Here is a 16,186-nt window from a genome sequence, read left to right as displayed (position 1 = left end):
TCCTCCACTACCTGTGCACCGTGACATGTGCTCCTCCACTACCTGTGCACCGTGACATGTGCTCCTCCACTACCTGTGCACCGTGACATGTGCTCCTCCACTACCTGTGCACCGGGACATGTGCTCCTCCACTACCTGTGCACCGGGACATGTGCTCCTCCACTACACGGGCACCGTGACATGTGCTCCAAACCCCACACACGGAAACAAATTAGTGCCATTTTTTGAGATGAAGTTTAAAAAGCTAGTCAACGGCTTATCTGGTTCAGTGGCACACGCCGAGCCAGAGGAGGCAGGCAGGAAGGAAGGGAAAGTAGATGAAGAGAGGAGCTGGAGTTGATGAGGGAATGTCTGATGGGGTTATCTAAACAAAGGGCAAGCACAGCAACTATTTAATTTGTTAGAAGTCCTAAAGCAGGTACGGTGGCATACAAGTGATCCCAGGGCTTGGCAGGCTGATGCAGGAGGATCTCAGTGTGAAGACAGACTGGGCTGCACAGCCAGACTCTCTCAAAAACAAAACCCAGGCCCCTCTCACTTCCTGCTCCCCATCAACCAAGAGGCACTCCAATAAAGCGTGATCTGAGAAGAAAAAAAAAAAAAAACAAAACAAACCCAAACAAACCAAACCCACCGCACACAAAAAGGTACCCTAGAATTCTAAGTAAGTTACCTGGCAGTCAGTGCTACAGGAGTTTCTAGAAGGCTATGTTTCATAGAGAGTACAAGGAGGAATTTTAATACAGAGCTTGCCAAAGCAAACAGAAAATAATAGCTTCTTATTACAGTTGCTTATTATATGTCCTGAGATAAAAACAGAAAACATCTATGAGAAAAAAAAATCTCTATTTTATAAAAATGCTCAGTATATATTTTATAAGTATTTCCTCATCACTTACAACAGAAGTAAGTTTCCTGCTATGTCTAGGCTTTATAAAGTCTAGTAAATTCTGGGTGATACCTTTTCGGGGAGAAGGCAGGGAAGAGAGTCTCACCATGTAGCCCTGGCTGACCTGGAATCAGGGATCCTTTGCTGAGATTGAGGGTCTGCACCACCCTGCCTGACCCATGCTGAGTGATTCCTCAAGAGAACCATTGAGGGAGGTAGCTCAGCACTAGAGCACTTGACCAGCATGCACGAGGCCCTAGGTTCACTTCCCAGTGCCCCAAAAGAAATAAACAAAAATAAAACAGAAAAACGCCCATTTGAACAGTCTGCTTTAGGAGAAAAGTTATCTACAAATTTAAACAGCACTCTTCAGTCACCAAAGGTCATGAGCTTTAACCAGTGTGCTAAAGCACGGTGCTGCGGACCTGCCGGGCCACTGCTGAGCCTTTGTTCTGAGCTGACTTGACCGCAATGACCTCTTGAGGGGTGTCCCAGCTCAAGTACCTTTGGAAAAAACAAAGAGGAATTGAGTGGTTTGGATCAGTCCCCTTATATTTAAAATTAAATCATTATACTTTGTTTACTTACCTACATATTTTTGGTTTTCAGAGATAAAATCTAGCCTAGAACTCTTGGATTATACTAGAATGGAGGGAGGACCTACCTCTAACTACTGAGTATAGGATAATTACTTAGTAGGAATACAAGGATAAATACTGTAGGTCACCAGCCTCAGATCTTCAAACAGAGCGGAGTGAAGGAACAAAGAGAGTAGTTCATAAACAGGGATCATAGAATACACTGGAAAGACTGGGACAGAGGGCAGGACTGAAGAGGTACTTAAGATTTCCAGGGCCATAAGTCTCAAAAAAAAACTTTAAATAACAACCTCACAGTTGATACCTGAACTTGCAATAGGAAGCAAGGTATATTTTCTCCAGGATTTCCCCTGTAGTCGCCGATATACGAAGCAGCCAATTATGAGCAGTCAGTGCTATGAGTGAGGACTTATAATCTGACGGGTCAGGAAGTATTTCTCCCTGAAAAAAAAAAAAAAGACATAAAAACAAACTGCTTGGCTAGGAACAACATACAGTAAGTACTCTGTGCATAAAGAAAATGGCTAGTTACCTCGTCAATAAGTAAGCTAGAGAATTACTAACTGCACAAATGAAGAGGCAAGGGAAGACAGGACTGTGGGTTGCTACTTTAATCGTTACTTATCTTTTTACTACTTTAAAATGTATCATCATTATTCTGTGCATATAGGTGCACCAGCCACAGTGCACATGTGGAGGTCAGAGACAACCAGGGGGGCTCAGTTTTCTCCTTCCTCTTGTTAGTTTGAGACAGGGTTTCACCATGTAGGCTTGGCTGGTTGTAATTCACTCTCTTTACCCGCCTCTGCCTCCCGAGTGCTGGGATTAAAGGTGAGAGCCAGCAAGCTCAGCTCTCCTTCTGCCTTCACGTGGGTTCTGGGATCAAACTCAGGCTGTCAGGCTTGCATCACTAGGAAGCAAGTACCTTTACCACTGGGCCATCCCACTAATCTTTTTTTTTTTTTTTTTTTTTTTTTTTGGTTTTTCGAGACAGGGTTTCTCTGTGGTTTTGGAGCCTGTCCTGGAACTAGCTCTGTAGACCAGGCTGGTCTCGAACTCACAGAGATCCTCCTGCCTCTGCCTCCCGAGTGCCGGGATTAAAGCCGTGCGCCACCACCGCCCGGCTCATCCCACTAATCTTAAGAACTTATCAAATGAGTTTATCCATTTACACACACAAAGGAACATACAGCATGTGGGCAGCGTCTGGAAGAGCTCACTCAGCATCACTCCCGAGCAGAGCAGTCCCCAGATGTAGCCAACAAGAACAGGAACATCTGCGATGGCGCTGCTGTGGTAACAGAACTACTGGAGCTCTTAGTCTACTCACGAGAGCCACTGTTTGGACAAGGCACAGCTCTGACGCAGGCAGGACGGGGCAAATGTGTTTATTTTAGGTTAGCAAAGCTATGAGTCGAGAAGATGAAATTAATGTGGCATTTGCTCCAGTAAAACACGAACGGGAAAGAAGAGACTAAGTTCCAAGCTACTAGAGCTATCTTCCCCCTCAAATTCCAGAGAAATAATCGTTTGCTTTTAGTTTGCTTGGTTTTGTTTATTTTTGTTATTTCCTAGGCAGACCCCGTGTAGTGCTGACTAACCCGGTCCTCCTGCAGCCACACTGATGCTGTATTTTTAAATGTATTAACTAATTATACATAATTTGTAGGCAACAACATGAATGCTTTTATACCATAATGTCTTTATGTATCATCTCATGAAGACCTTAAAGTTTTCAAATATCTACTGCCCCTACTTAGCCCACTAGAGACACTTGGAACAAGTACACATGGATTCAAACTATTTCTTAAACCAAAAGTGACATTTCATACATATCTCAGAAACAGAACAAAACAGAGTACTAATTTCAAAGTAGTTTTGTTTCCATATATTAACAATACAGTGTTCCTCTGAGTTCCTCACAGACAATCTTGTGTCACCACAAATAAAAACAAAATCATTTAAATGTTTACGGACTGAGAATAAGAATTGGCTTAACTTTATTTTTCCAGGACTGCTCTATATTTTGCATGTTTGAATTGGTATATTCAAACTTTCTCAATTAAGAAACCTATCATCTCTCTAATGCCCCTCAAGAAAATAGATTAAAAGGCTTTCAATTGTTTAAGGCACAATTATTCACAGCTTTCAATTAAAGAGGAAGAAAACAGGCTTCAAACTTTCTAATTTTTAAAAAGGAGACCTCTATGAAAAGAGTAATTATAGGGGAATGAGAGTTTAAAAAAATTACAGCTTTATGGAAAAACAACAGCCTGGAAAAAATTTAACATTCAATTCAGGATATTTCTGCCCATGGCTCAGATAGTACTTCCGGGCACAGCCTGGGAGTTCTCTTAAAAAGCAACCAACCACACTCACAGACAGGATTAATTCGCTGCAGTGTGTCCCAAGAGGACTTCCTAGAAATGATGCCATGGAAAACTTACAAAGGGAAGAACTGTCCCTCAAAGAGGGCTATGATTAAAGACTTTGGCAAGATGGTCTGACAATTATTGTGTATGTAAGCATTATTAGAAGCAGTATTAAAAGCTGAGGAAGAATTTTACAAATATCTTGGTTTAATCTTTGGAACTTTCGATGTTCCGTGTTTATTTTTTTCCCCAGATTAATTCCTCCTAGCTCCCCTGGTGCCTGTATACTCATGTCCCATGGAAAAAGTGTCCTGAAAGGAGCACACCCAGGGCAATGCTGGCCTAATGGAGTAACTATTGTAGTTTTAATTTTTATCCTATTATTTTCCTAACTACATTCATAGATGGAATTTATGAGAGTTTACTTTCAAAGATCTACGTAATAGCTGCTCACAAGAATGACTGCAAAGTACCCTACATTATTATAAAACTTTTAGTCGGTTTTTAGCTTTTTAAGATTTATAAATTATCTCTAATTTACAGTTTTTCATAATAAACTGAACATGGTGGTGCATACCTATAATCCCAACACTCAGGGATGGGCGAAGTTCAAGGTTCAAGCTCATCCTCAGCATCATATCAAGTCTTTAGCGAGCCTGGGCTCATACATGAGCCTGCTCAAAATAAATAAGTGAATTCCAAATACTGCTTTAAAAAAAGTATTACATTTGTGAGTGCGTGTGTGTGCGCGCCCATGCATGCATGCATGCACATGTGTATGTGCATGGCTGTGTGTGTGCATGAATGTGTGTGCACTGGAGGACACCAGCAGACAAGTTTTAGAACTTACTTTCTCCCTTTCCCTAAGTAGGTCCTGGTGACTGAACTCAGATCATCAGGCTTGGCAGTAAGCAACATTACCTGCTAAGCTATCTTCCTAGCCTGTAAACAAGAATGTTTAAAGTAACTTCGTAATGGTACTGAAAAGACACATTGTCTTCTTGGTTATTCTAAAGATTTGGGAGTCACATGATTTTTAAGTTTTATCCTTTTTTTAACACACTGACTAGTTCTTTAAACAAAAATGCTTTACAGAACATCATGGAGGAGGGGCAGAAATGTTGCAAAGCAGCCAGGTGGCAGTGGTGCAGCCTTTAATCCCAGCACCTGAGAGGCAGAGGCACGCAGATCTCTGAGTTTGAGGCCAGCATGGTCTACAGAGCGAGTTCCAGGAAACAGAGAAATCCTATCTAAAAAAAGAGAAAGAAACACTGCAAAGCCAGATGACCAGGACATCTGCTATGAGGCTGTGTTTTCTATATATGACAGGAAGCTGCACCCATGAAATCTCATACTACTGCCTGTACAACACCACCAGCTAGATGGGGAAATCTCACGAGGCCCCGCCCCTAAATGAAGAGCTACAGGCAATTAACGGCCGAGAGAGGGAGAGCCAGTCCTTCTCAGAGACTTGCCTCCTGACAGCTTATCCAGTCTGAAGGGTCAGTCCTGAACACATATGCATCTGAGCAGCAGTAGGTGGACCCAGCAGGTTGTGTGTGTGTGTGTGTGTGTGTGTGTGTGTGTGTGTATACAATAATTAAGAAGAGGTCATGAACTTGAGAGGGAGTGTATGTAAGGGAACATGGAAGGAATTGAAATGGAGAGTAGGGTAGAAATGATATAAATACAGTACTTGTATAGGACTTTTAAACAATGAAATAAACATAAAGATAAAAACATTTAAGAGTTGGGGGAGCTTTAAAAAAAAAACAACGCTCTAGAAAGAAATCTCACCACTGGGCATTCCCATAACAAAGCATCCTCAATTTTTTCTGATTTGGAACATTTTGGCATTTCATAAAGTTTTCTTGGCTCTGATGCAACACTGGGAAAAAAGAAAATAAACATTATTATTAGTTTAAAACTGAGGCGGTCTTTCACATGTCTGTAGCCCCAAATTACAAATTGCTATTGTTTCCCCTAACTCTTTGTGTTTTTTTCTGCTCACAAATTCATAACATACAAACACAGAAAAAATGTTAAAAAAAAAAGTCAGGATCAATATAGTTTATAATAGGGTCTGAAGAGATGGCTTGTTTGGTTCCCAGCACCCACATCAGGCAGCTCACAACTGTTAATTCCAGCTCCAGGGGATCAATGCATCTGGACTCTGCAGGTACCTTTCCCCCCCATACACATATTTTGGCTCATCTTCTAGATGTTCCTCATGTAAATGGAGCTATCTGGACATCATTTTACAAAACAGCATTGTATTGAATTCTTTTATCCTTAAACATTTACTGTGAGACTGTTGAATCCACTAAGTTCATTCTATTGCTCTGATATTTAAAAGTGATTGTGTATAGATTAAAAGGCTCCCATTAGGCATTGGCTAGTTTTATGTCAACTTCACACAAGCTAAAATGATCAGAGAGGAGGGAATCTCAATTTATAAAATGTCAGAAAGATCAGGCTTCAGGTAAGGCTGTAGGGTATTTCCTTAATTAGTGACTGATGCGAGGGAGGGCCCTGCCCACTGTTGGTGGTGCCTACCCTGTGCTGGTGGTCCTGGGTTCTATAACAAAGCAGGCTGAGCAAGTCAGAGGAAGCAAGCCAGGAAGCAGCACTCCTCCATGGCCTCTGCATCAGCTCCAACCCCCAGGTTCCTGTCCTGCTTGAGTTCCTGTCCTGACTTTCTTCATGGATGAATAGTGATGTGGAAGTAGAAACGAGATAAACCCTTTCCTCCCCAAGTTTCTTTGATCATGCTGTTTCATCACAGCAATAGAACCTCTAAGACACATTAGTTTGAATGAACATTTGTTGATACAAAAGGAAACACTCTTTATGTATATTTTATTTTTTCAGAAATATTAAATATGTGTCTCTTCCCACTATCATTGTACATTCTATCTTCCAGCAAATTCAAGACTAGGCTATGGTATGGTTTAAGGTGCTTATCTGGTTTCAGGCTCTGTTCCAAGAACTGCATTCACTCTCCTCTGTACTGAAAAAGTGAACACTGTATCCTTGGTGCTTACTTTTGAAACAGTCTTGCTACTATGCCCAGGCAAGCAATCCTCCTGGTCCCAGCTTCCCCCGGCTGAGGCTACAAGCCTGCCACCTCCCCCAGCTAGTCTCGACTTCTCTGGCAACTACTGAGATGTGGTCATAGATGTTTTCTTTTAGCTGATGAACTTTAGAGTTTGACTACTATCAAGAGAAACATTCTTAGGATGACACTTTATTCACCTTTGATAGTAACTCAAAGGTTTAAACGAAACAGAATATCACAGGAGTGAAAGCCATCTCCTGTGATCCTACCTGTGGGTGTAACACTCCTCAACACCACCGTGAAAAACTCTGTATCTTTTATCCCTAGGACACTAATCAACAGCATTTACTTTGCCTGAACTTTTAAAAATCAGAACAACTATCTCTGCCTCAAGAAAGTGACGAGCTGGTATTAATCCTGGTTAATACTGCAAGGTATGGTGGTGAGCGCCATGAACATATGAGACAATGCCCAGCTTTCCAATGCTAGAACCAGAGCCTTCAAACAAACACTTTTCAGAAAGAACTGATGAAAATGATCAAAGGGCAACCACTCAAAGCCTTTGGTTGTCCTTATAAAAGCACACCGAGAAGCATTTATTCAAGAAAACCCTCTGAACTCAGAAAGGATAACGGGAGCCCAGTGTCTGCGCCAGGCACTTTCCCTTCCTTCCTTCCTTCTTCCAGCTCAGGAAGAAGGTATCACAGCTCTAAACTGTTCCGGCCAAGACTTCTAGGATCCCTTCCTGCTGCTGCTTTGACTCAGAAGTACTCTCCCCAGAATGGGCAGAGTGACACCATTCTCATCCAGACCCAGTCATGTGTTGTTCAGGCTGAGTCCTATGTTAGTGTAGTTCAAAGTCAGGAGACCCTTCTGTGTGGGCCCCACGAGGGCTCTAGTTGGGTATACTACAGTGTAGAACAACAGGACCCTAACATCACTTCTCTTTCTTTGTAAAATCTAGACTGGCCTTCTCTTTCTTTCCTAAGCTGAGTATTCTGTGCACCTGATCTGCTTAACTTCCACCACTAAAGGAGTCACTCCACTAACTCCTGTGACTGGCTCCACAGAGTTGGCCTGGAGACTTGAAGACTCCCTGGGCAGAGAAGCAGTTCCAGACAGATAGCCCACCGTTCTTCCCAATAAAACTGACTTCATTTGAAACAGATGTGGAGGAGTTCAAGTATATGCGCACTCTAGAAACCATGGGAAGCCACGTCCAAGGGCAAATGGGGGGTCATGGGTAGATTCACTAGCATTAAGGGTTAAATTGTAGGTCGGCTGATTTACCAAAGAACCAAAAAGGATAACTACTAGAAGAGTGGTTCTCAATTTGTGGGTTACAACCCCTTTGGGGTCACATATCAGATATCTTAAATATCAGATATTTGTATTACAATTCATAACAATAGCAAAATTATGGCTATGAAGTCACAACAAAATAATTTTATGGTTGGGGAGTCACCACAACATTAAGGGTCCCAACATTTGGAAGGCTGCGGACCACTGTATTAGAGTCAAGGCAAGTCCCAGAAATCGCTAGGCTCTCTGACTGCTAGTTCCTAATTCGGTAATAGAACTTACACCAGGCAGTGGTGGCATACACATTTAATCCTAACACTCAGGAAGCAAAGACAGGCAGATCTCTTTCAGTTCAAGGCCAGCCTGGTCTACAGAGCGAGTTCCAGGACAGGCTCCAAAGCTACAGAGAAACTTTGCCTCTAAAAACAAAAAAGAACTTAGATGTTATCACCTCTGAGAAAGCTCAGTTGGTAAAACGTTTGCCACGCAAGCAAGAAGATCTGTGTTTAGATCCCACCTCACATGGTTTCTGGCACTTGTAATCCCAGAGTCGGGGAGAGGGAGATGGGAAAATTCACAGGACTACATCATCTACTGGAAACCTAGCTGCCTGGTCCACTGAACTAAGACCCTGTCTCAACAAAAAGTTGGACAGCTCCTGAGGAGTGGTTCTGGAGGTTGACCAACTGCCTCATTACACACACAAAGGAAATGCCCATAATCTTTATAGAGATGTGAGGTGAAGAATGTGTGTCTAGAATGTACTTTAAAGTATTTACCATTATGGGCGGTGGTGATGCACCCTGTTAATCCCAGCACTTGGGAGGCAGAGGGTAGAGGGACCTCTGAGCTAGAGGTCATCTTGTTCTACAAGGTGAGTTCCAGGGCAGTCAGGGCTACATAGAGAAGCTCTGTGTAAAGTAAAAGAGAGAGAGAAAGAGAGAGAGAGAGAGAGAGAGAGAGAGAGAGAGAGAGAGAGGGGGGGGGGGCAGGCAAATCGGTAGTATTCTCTGTAGCCTAACCATGGCTGGTTGTGGATGAGGCTAATAAAAACTATGCATCTATAAATACTATGCTTTTGTTTGAATATTTTCTCTTGGAAAAAAAAAGTAAGCACTTCTAAAACAAAATATAATACCCATCTCCCAAGCAGCATCTAATTATTTCATAACCTGTTTGCTGGACTCAGATCTCTTAAATGTTATAAAGCTGCATACAGTGCTGAGTAACACAGTATTTTGCCTGTGCTATAATTTTGTGTGAAATAAGTATTTACAAAGTTGAAACCTGCAACTTTAGACTTAACAAGGTTTTAAAATTGCATGCATTTTCCTCCTAGTTTTATTATGGACTCATTTTTCAATCTTCCTATTTCACTAAGACTAAAGGAGCCACGTGATTCTATAAAAACTACAGTCAGGAGAATTATGGCACAAAATCATCACCAAGAATTTACCTGCTGACACAGCACCGGTAATTGTCAAAATAAATTCTTCCTCTTTCATAGGCTATAGGTGACTTGGAATGGGTTGTCCAAACATTCTTAAATTTAGTACTCTCCTGAAAGATACAAAGAATTTCCGTTTAGGCCAGAACTCAGCCCCCTGCTGTGGAACCATTTTTCAAGTGCGATTGTTTGCAGGATGGCAAAAGCTTTTTAAAAACTAAAGCCACGAGATGGACCTATAAGTACCTATTTACTAACATCCTAGTTGAAGGACTCCCCACTTATGACCCTCAAAGGAAATCCTAGCGCGTAAAAAACTGCATCCCGGGAGTAGGATGGACCCCAGGCACCCCAACGACGGCGGGCGTCACCTGGCACACCAGCGCCCGCAGGATGCCCAGGTTCGCCCTCTGCACCACGCCCGCATCGCGTGCGAAGAAGCCTAATGCCCGGCGACTCAGCCTACGGCAAACATTGGCCTTCGGGGTCGGGCCCATGGAGGCTCGGGGTCCGCAGGGCCGCGCCCCTCACTTCCGCGAGGGGTGGCAGCCGCCACCTGCGAGCCTCAAGGGAAAGCTGACGCGAGATCCCCGTTCTGGGCACTCGGGGACAGTGAGCAAGAGTTAGCACCACTCGCGTTCGCTGCAAAGGAAGAGAAGCAACGGCGCCTGCACGGCCTTTCCTTCAGCTCTCAGGCTCACCGCCGTACCTCGCGGCCCGCCGTAACCACTCCCTCTTCCGGAAATGTAGCTCCCAGGCCCCTTTTTTCCCCACCCACTTGGTTGCCATATCCCAAACTACAATCCCCATCAGGCATAGCGAGGACTGGTCCGGCCTCCGCCTCTCTCCGCCCACAGTCCTCCTCTCCCGACCCTAATAGGCGGCGCGGTGGGTTGGGCCGGCTTCCGGGCTGCACGAGGCTATCGGGGAGACCTTTGGGGGCGCTGTGCGGCCGCCTCCTCGTGCGCCTCACTTCTAGTCCCGCACCCAGGGAGCAATCCCTTTCCACCCTGGGTGGCTGGAAGCCTGTCAGCCCTGCGAGGCTCTGGCCACGTGTCCGGAGGGCGTTGCGTCCAGTGGGACCCTCCTAAGGTACGCCCCGCGCCTTTCTCTCAGCAGCGCTTGGGATCTTGTGGATGAAGCTAACTTAAACATTAGGTTATATGAACACTTACGCTTTTGTCATGTAGTTAGTGGTGAAAGATGCTGGTTCCCCCCCACCCCCCAAAGTAAGATTAAATTTCCCTTTCCCAGAGACCCTAGTATGGCCAGCAGGGGCCCCGGCTGGTTTTGTGATAATTACTCTTTCCCTCCTCCTTGCTTCCAGTTTTTATCCCATATAGGGAATAAAATATGAAACGCTTGCATTCTTGTTGGACTGCCTAAGATAATCCAGGTTGTCTCCCCTAAGTAAAAATTAGCATTCTCTGTTAACCAGCTCGCACACTAAAATTTCCGTAACTGTATACCAGATGCCACCGCTACCTCGTTGTAAACCCGTCTAGTGTGGTGTGTGCATCTCCCACATAGACTTGGTATGCCACTCCTTGATCTTAGTAGGTGCTTTAAAAAAAAAAAAGTAATGTCAGCTCTCTGATTGATAGCTGGGTCGCGATTTAAGCGCTTAGGGTTTTTTGTTTAAAAAAAAAAAAAGAAAAAACTGTCTTTTTACCTTTGATGCATTTTTTTTCCGGGGTCTAGCTTTTTTTTTTTTTTTTTTTTCCTGATGTTTCATGACTTGCTCATGGCATAGGGTGGAGTGTTTGGTGTATTTTTAGAAAGCTCTACAATAGTTAATTTGGTCATTCATGAATGCAGCTGTCACTGAGAAAAGTGGAACCCGGAAAAATATATCTGGATTTCCTCTGGCTGAAGTGAAATGCAAATCGTGGCTGAATTGCACTCATCATCTCTCTTTCTTCTCCCTGCAGCTCTTGTCTGTCAGCCCTCCCAGCCTTTGTATCTGTGCTTATCTTTCCTGAAGCTTTAAAGCACCGCTCTAATTCAACATTACAACAAAAACGATAGCAAGTAGTGGACATGTTGGGATTCCACCGCCACCCGTTCACTTCTGCACATAAAGTGCCAGCAATGAGTTAGTTATTCCATGGCTGGACCCAGAACACCCCTCAGACGTGATGGGCATCACCCTCGTTTGCTGCTCCATTAAAGTGACACTGCCGCTCCTGGTTTGGATCAAAGTCCCCTGGTTCTAACAGATCCAACCGCTTGTCCTCTGGGAACTCTGGGAGCAGCTTGAGATGTCTGTTTCCCTGTCTCCTCCACCTGCCCTCTCACGGGTTGATACTTGAAGAGTTTTCAGATCTTGCTGAGTGGCATCAAGCTTGACCCCTAAATCATCCTAGTAAGTGGTTTCTTTCCCCAGTTTTGACAGCCAGTGAGCAGGCTGGGGCTGTGGGGAGCAAGAAGGGACTGCATACGTGTGCACAGCTTGGGCAACCCTCCACTCTTCTTTTACCACGCGTGTTCTGAAATGTTCCCTCCCTGTGGTTATCTTACCACCAAGCTCCCCAAGTCAAGTCTTTAGATTGTCTCTGCCTCCCCCACAACCAAGTCCTTCGGGTTCTATTTCTGTCCAGTCTTTTCATCTGAGTACTTCAGTGCCTTCCCACTTTTACCATATTATTAATTAGCCTTCTGGTGGCTCTTTCCACCTAGACTTGGGTCTAGACTTGGGTCTTTTCGGTCCCAGCCTGCCACAGTTTCTGTCGAGTGACATTACTAATGTACAAGCTGTCACTCATCCTTGGCGCTCCTCATCCCCCACTGCAGAGCGTTTCAAACCACAGTCCAACCCAGGATCTTCCATTGTTAGAGTAGTTTTAGTATGCTAAACATATGCAAATATAAAACTACCTATAAAGTCCTATGTATCTTCTATGCAACTACAATAGCCTGGCATTTGTAACATTAGATTTTTTTTATAAAATATTACTCTTGTTGCGAATAGATGACCACGCATGTCTTCTTCCTCCTTAATTGTAGTAATCGTCACTTGTGGGCTTCAGGAGTTTTTCCAGTGATGACAGCCCTTCAGGAAACCTACAGTTTTGTTACATCTCTGCCTTTATCTTTCATTACTATTTGCTGTCCTACTATGTTGACGGAGATTTGCATTTGAGTTTCCACTCAGGTAACGATACTGATATTCACTCTAGTGTTTATAAACAGAGTAGCTACCACTGAGGATAACAGTGCTAGTACAAGGTCTTGATAAGATTCATGTTCTCTGCTAGTTAAACAGAAAAGGCAGGAAGAGGGCAACAGGTAACAGTGGAAAAATCTCAGAAACACAAACAGGAACAGTCAGAATCAGCAGTTGAAGAAAGATGTGTAATGCAGGTGAGGAAACACACAGCAGACACTCAGAGAAAAGCCCCACCCTCACTCCCCACCTCCCCCACCTCAGAAAGCAGAGAAATCCAGGCTCTTCTCAAGGGCTGGGGCTTTGAAGTCTCTGAAGAGTTTTCCTCCCCTGACTTTGGATTGGTGATTTGAAGAAGGACAGGATGGCTGGTGACTCACAGCATTGTGCAAACATGCCTTGATCTGCACAGATCTCCCCATCTGTCCGCTTACCAGGGGATCTATCTGCTCCTAGTCTCTTAGCATCGCAGATTGCTTACGGCTCCTCTTTATCAGGTTAATAAAATTCTCTCCTGTTCCAATTGGCTAAGATCAACTAGACATTGAATTTTATCAGTGTTTTCTGTATATCTGCTGCTGTGATCTGTGATTTTCCCCCTCTATTTTGGTAATGTGGTGAAGTACGTAAATAATACACTTCAGAATGTTAGACTAAATGAGCCCATTTAGATAAATGTGCTGACATATTTTGTTTTTGTTCATTGTGTGCTTTGGGTTGCTGCTGGCTCCAGTGCTCAGTCAGGTCTGGAATTTTGGTTTCTGGAAATATCTTTCTAGCTTGCTGGATCTGTGATGTATGCTGTTAACATAATATATATTTGTTTACCCATCATTTGGGGGTGCTGCATAGCAGAAAGTCTTCTGAGGTATCAAGTTCACCAGATTTCCAGGGCCAGATTCCATTTCCTCATTTTTTTTTTTAACTGTTAAAGCTTTAGTCAACATAGAATAGAATCTAAATGACCCCCAGCAACGCTTCAACACTGCACAAGGAATCCCGGAGTGTGTAGTGGAGAGAGCATCATAGCAAGAGTCAAGATCATGTCGTAGCCGCTGCAGCAGCAGCACCTACTAAGATCTTGGGCAAGCCACCTCCTCCCTTTGGGCTTATGCAGTCATCTGCTGAGTGGATATGTCTAGGACTGAAGTGAGATACATATGCCTGCAGGTATTAGCATCACGTAAGGGAAAAGCCCGAGATGCATATATGGTACCCGGTACATTCTCTGTTAGGAAGGATACAGCAGGAATGGAGAGGGTTTAATAAGATACTCTGAGGACTGCTTTTTTTTAGGGTGAGAGACTATTTTATATAAAACTATAATGATGGTATGTATACATTTGCTGAAACTGGGAGTTAGCAGTCCTGAGAGAAAGGAGGGGAAGGAGAGGAGAGGAGGGAAAAAGGGAGGCAGCCAGGGGAGAAATAGAACTTGCTTTTTCTATCCTAAGAGTAGAGACTGTAGGGGGCATGGCCTGATTTGTGAGGCAGCAATTCCTGATCTAGCAGGTCTGACCTTGAGTTCACTGTAGATGCAAATGTGCACGCGTGTAGCACTTAGAGCCAGAAATGGGAGTCTGGTTGGTTTGTTACAGACCTGCATTTGCTTGCTTTGTCAACCAAGGGGTACAGAAGCAAGACAACGTAGTAGTAAAGAGCATACTCAGTGCCCAGACTCTAATGAAAAGGACAAGGACTCTTTGGAGAAATTGCTGGTTGTAGTGTTGGATCAAGAATAAACAAGATGATGGCTGGGGCAGTGGTGGCGCACACTTTTAATCCCAGCACTCGGGAGGGGGAGGCAGAGGCAGAGACAGAGGCAGGCAAATCTCTGTGAATTCGAGGCCAGCCTGGCCTACAAAGTGAGTTCCAGGATAGGCTCCAAAGCTACACAACAAAACCCTGTCTCGAATGTGTCCCCCCCCCCAAAAAAAAAAGAATAAACAAGATGAGCTTACAACATGCTGTGGTGTCAGAAAGTATAAAGTGGTAAAAACAAAAGCATGATAGAGGAATATATGTCTGTGCATGTGAAGGCCGTATGTTGACTTGGCTTTGCTGTTCTGTCTTAGTCAGGGTTTTTAATACTGTGATAAAACACCATGACCACGAGAAACTTGGAGAGGAAAGGGGTTAATTCAGCTTACAACTCTCTTGTCATAATCTATTGCTGAGAGAAGTCAGGGCAGGAGCTGAAGGCAGGAGCTGAAGCAGAGGCTCTGGAGAGGGCGCTGTGTACTGGCTTGTTCCTCAGGACTTGATCAGCCTGCTTTGTTATAGCACCATGACCACCAACCCAGGGTAGCACCACCCACAGTGCCAGTCTAGTGATGGCATTTCCTCAGCTGAGGTCCCCTCTTTCAAAATGGCTCTAGCTTTTGTCATTGACATAAAGCTCACCCCCATATCCTCTTATCACTCTCTGTGCTTCGAGACAGGTTTCTCTCTGAATTTGACACTTGCTGTTTTGGCAAGGCTGGGTGGCCACCAAGTCCCAAGGTCCAGCTCTCTGCCCTCCATGCTCTGGGGCACAGGCATGCACAGATGCACCCACATTTCAGGCAGGTGCTAGAGACTCAAGCCAGACCTCGTGCTTACATAGCTTTCTATTAAATAAATTTTCAGCGGTCTGGCTGAGATGATACATGGAAAAGATTTAGAGGACTGTGCGGCAATATATATTAACTCTGTTTATTATCACTACTCTGCACTTTACTTTGGGGCATTTTTGTGGTTACAGCTGAATTTCACTGCATTGCACCTTTTTTTTTAAAAAAATATTTATTTATTTATTTATTTATGTATGTATGTATGTATGTATGTATACAATATTCTGTCTGTGTGTATGCCTGCAGCCCAGAAGAGGGCACCAGACCCCACTACAGATGGTTGTGAGCCACCATGTGGTTGCTGGGAATTGAACTCAGGACCTTTGGAAGAGCAAGCAATGCTCTTAACCTCTGAGCCATCTCTCCAGCCCGCATTGCACCTTTTCTACATATTGATTTGGGGTTTGGCATGCCAACAAAGCAGTATCCTTAAGGCTACATTCTTAAAGGAGCAAACATCAAGATTGTAAAAATTCAAGAGAAAAAAACAGGACTTGAGAATTCCTTTTTTAAAAAATGTGTATGAATGTTTTTCCTGCATGTATGTCTGTGCACCGTGTGCGTGTCTAGTGCCCAGGTTGGTGACAGAATATTAGACCCCTGCACTGGAACTGTGAGTGGTTGTAAATCACCATGTGGGTGCTGGGAATTGAACTCACATCCTCTGCAAGAACAAGTGCCTTTATCACCGAGACATTTCTCCACTCTGAAAATTCTTTTTTTTTTTTTTTTTTGGTTTTT

General features: G+C 43.8%; 2 protein-coding genes across 5 annotated transcripts in view; one reads left to right on the top strand and one right to left on the bottom strand.

The window, feature by feature from the left end:
- The window catches only part of Dcaf17 (DDB1 and CUL4 associated factor 17), a 26,788-nt gene extending 16,406 nt beyond the window's left edge, over positions 1-10,382 (bottom strand). For all 3 annotated transcript variants that reach the window (XM_005346547.3, XM_026778819.1, XM_026778820.1), the window contains exons 1-5: positions 10,039-10,382; positions 9,677-9,780; positions 5,658-5,748; positions 1,793-1,929; positions 1,315-1,393 (exon numbers count right to left, since the gene is read on the bottom strand). In XM_005346547.3, coding sequence (XP_005346604.1) covers positions 1,315-1,393; positions 1,793-1,929; positions 5,658-5,748; positions 9,677-9,780; positions 10,039-10,164 — 537 coding nt within the window. In that variant the 5' untranslated portion in view covers positions 10,165-10,382. The remainder of the gene's footprint in view (positions 1-1,314; positions 1,394-1,792; positions 1,930-5,657; positions 5,749-9,676; positions 9,781-10,038) is intronic.
- A 215-nt stretch (positions 10,383-10,597) lies between these two features.
- The window catches only part of Mettl8 (methyltransferase like 8), an 81,546-nt gene continuing 75,957 nt past the window's right edge, over positions 10,598-16,186 (top strand). For both annotated transcript variants that reach the window (XR_003376861.1, XM_005346545.3), the window contains exon 1: positions 10,598-10,759. The gene's annotated coding sequence lies outside the window, so the exon portion shown is untranslated. The remainder of the gene's footprint in view (positions 10,760-16,186) is intronic.

Source organism: Microtus ochrogaster, chromosome 4, assembly GCF_000317375.1.
Source record: "Microtus ochrogaster isolate Prairie Vole_2 chromosome 4, MicOch1.0, whole genome shotgun sequence".
Taxonomy (NCBI): Eukaryota; Metazoa; Chordata; class Mammalia; order Rodentia; family Cricetidae; genus Microtus; species Microtus ochrogaster.
Note: the sequence above shows the minus strand (reverse complement) of the source record. Positions and strands in the feature narration are given on the sequence as shown.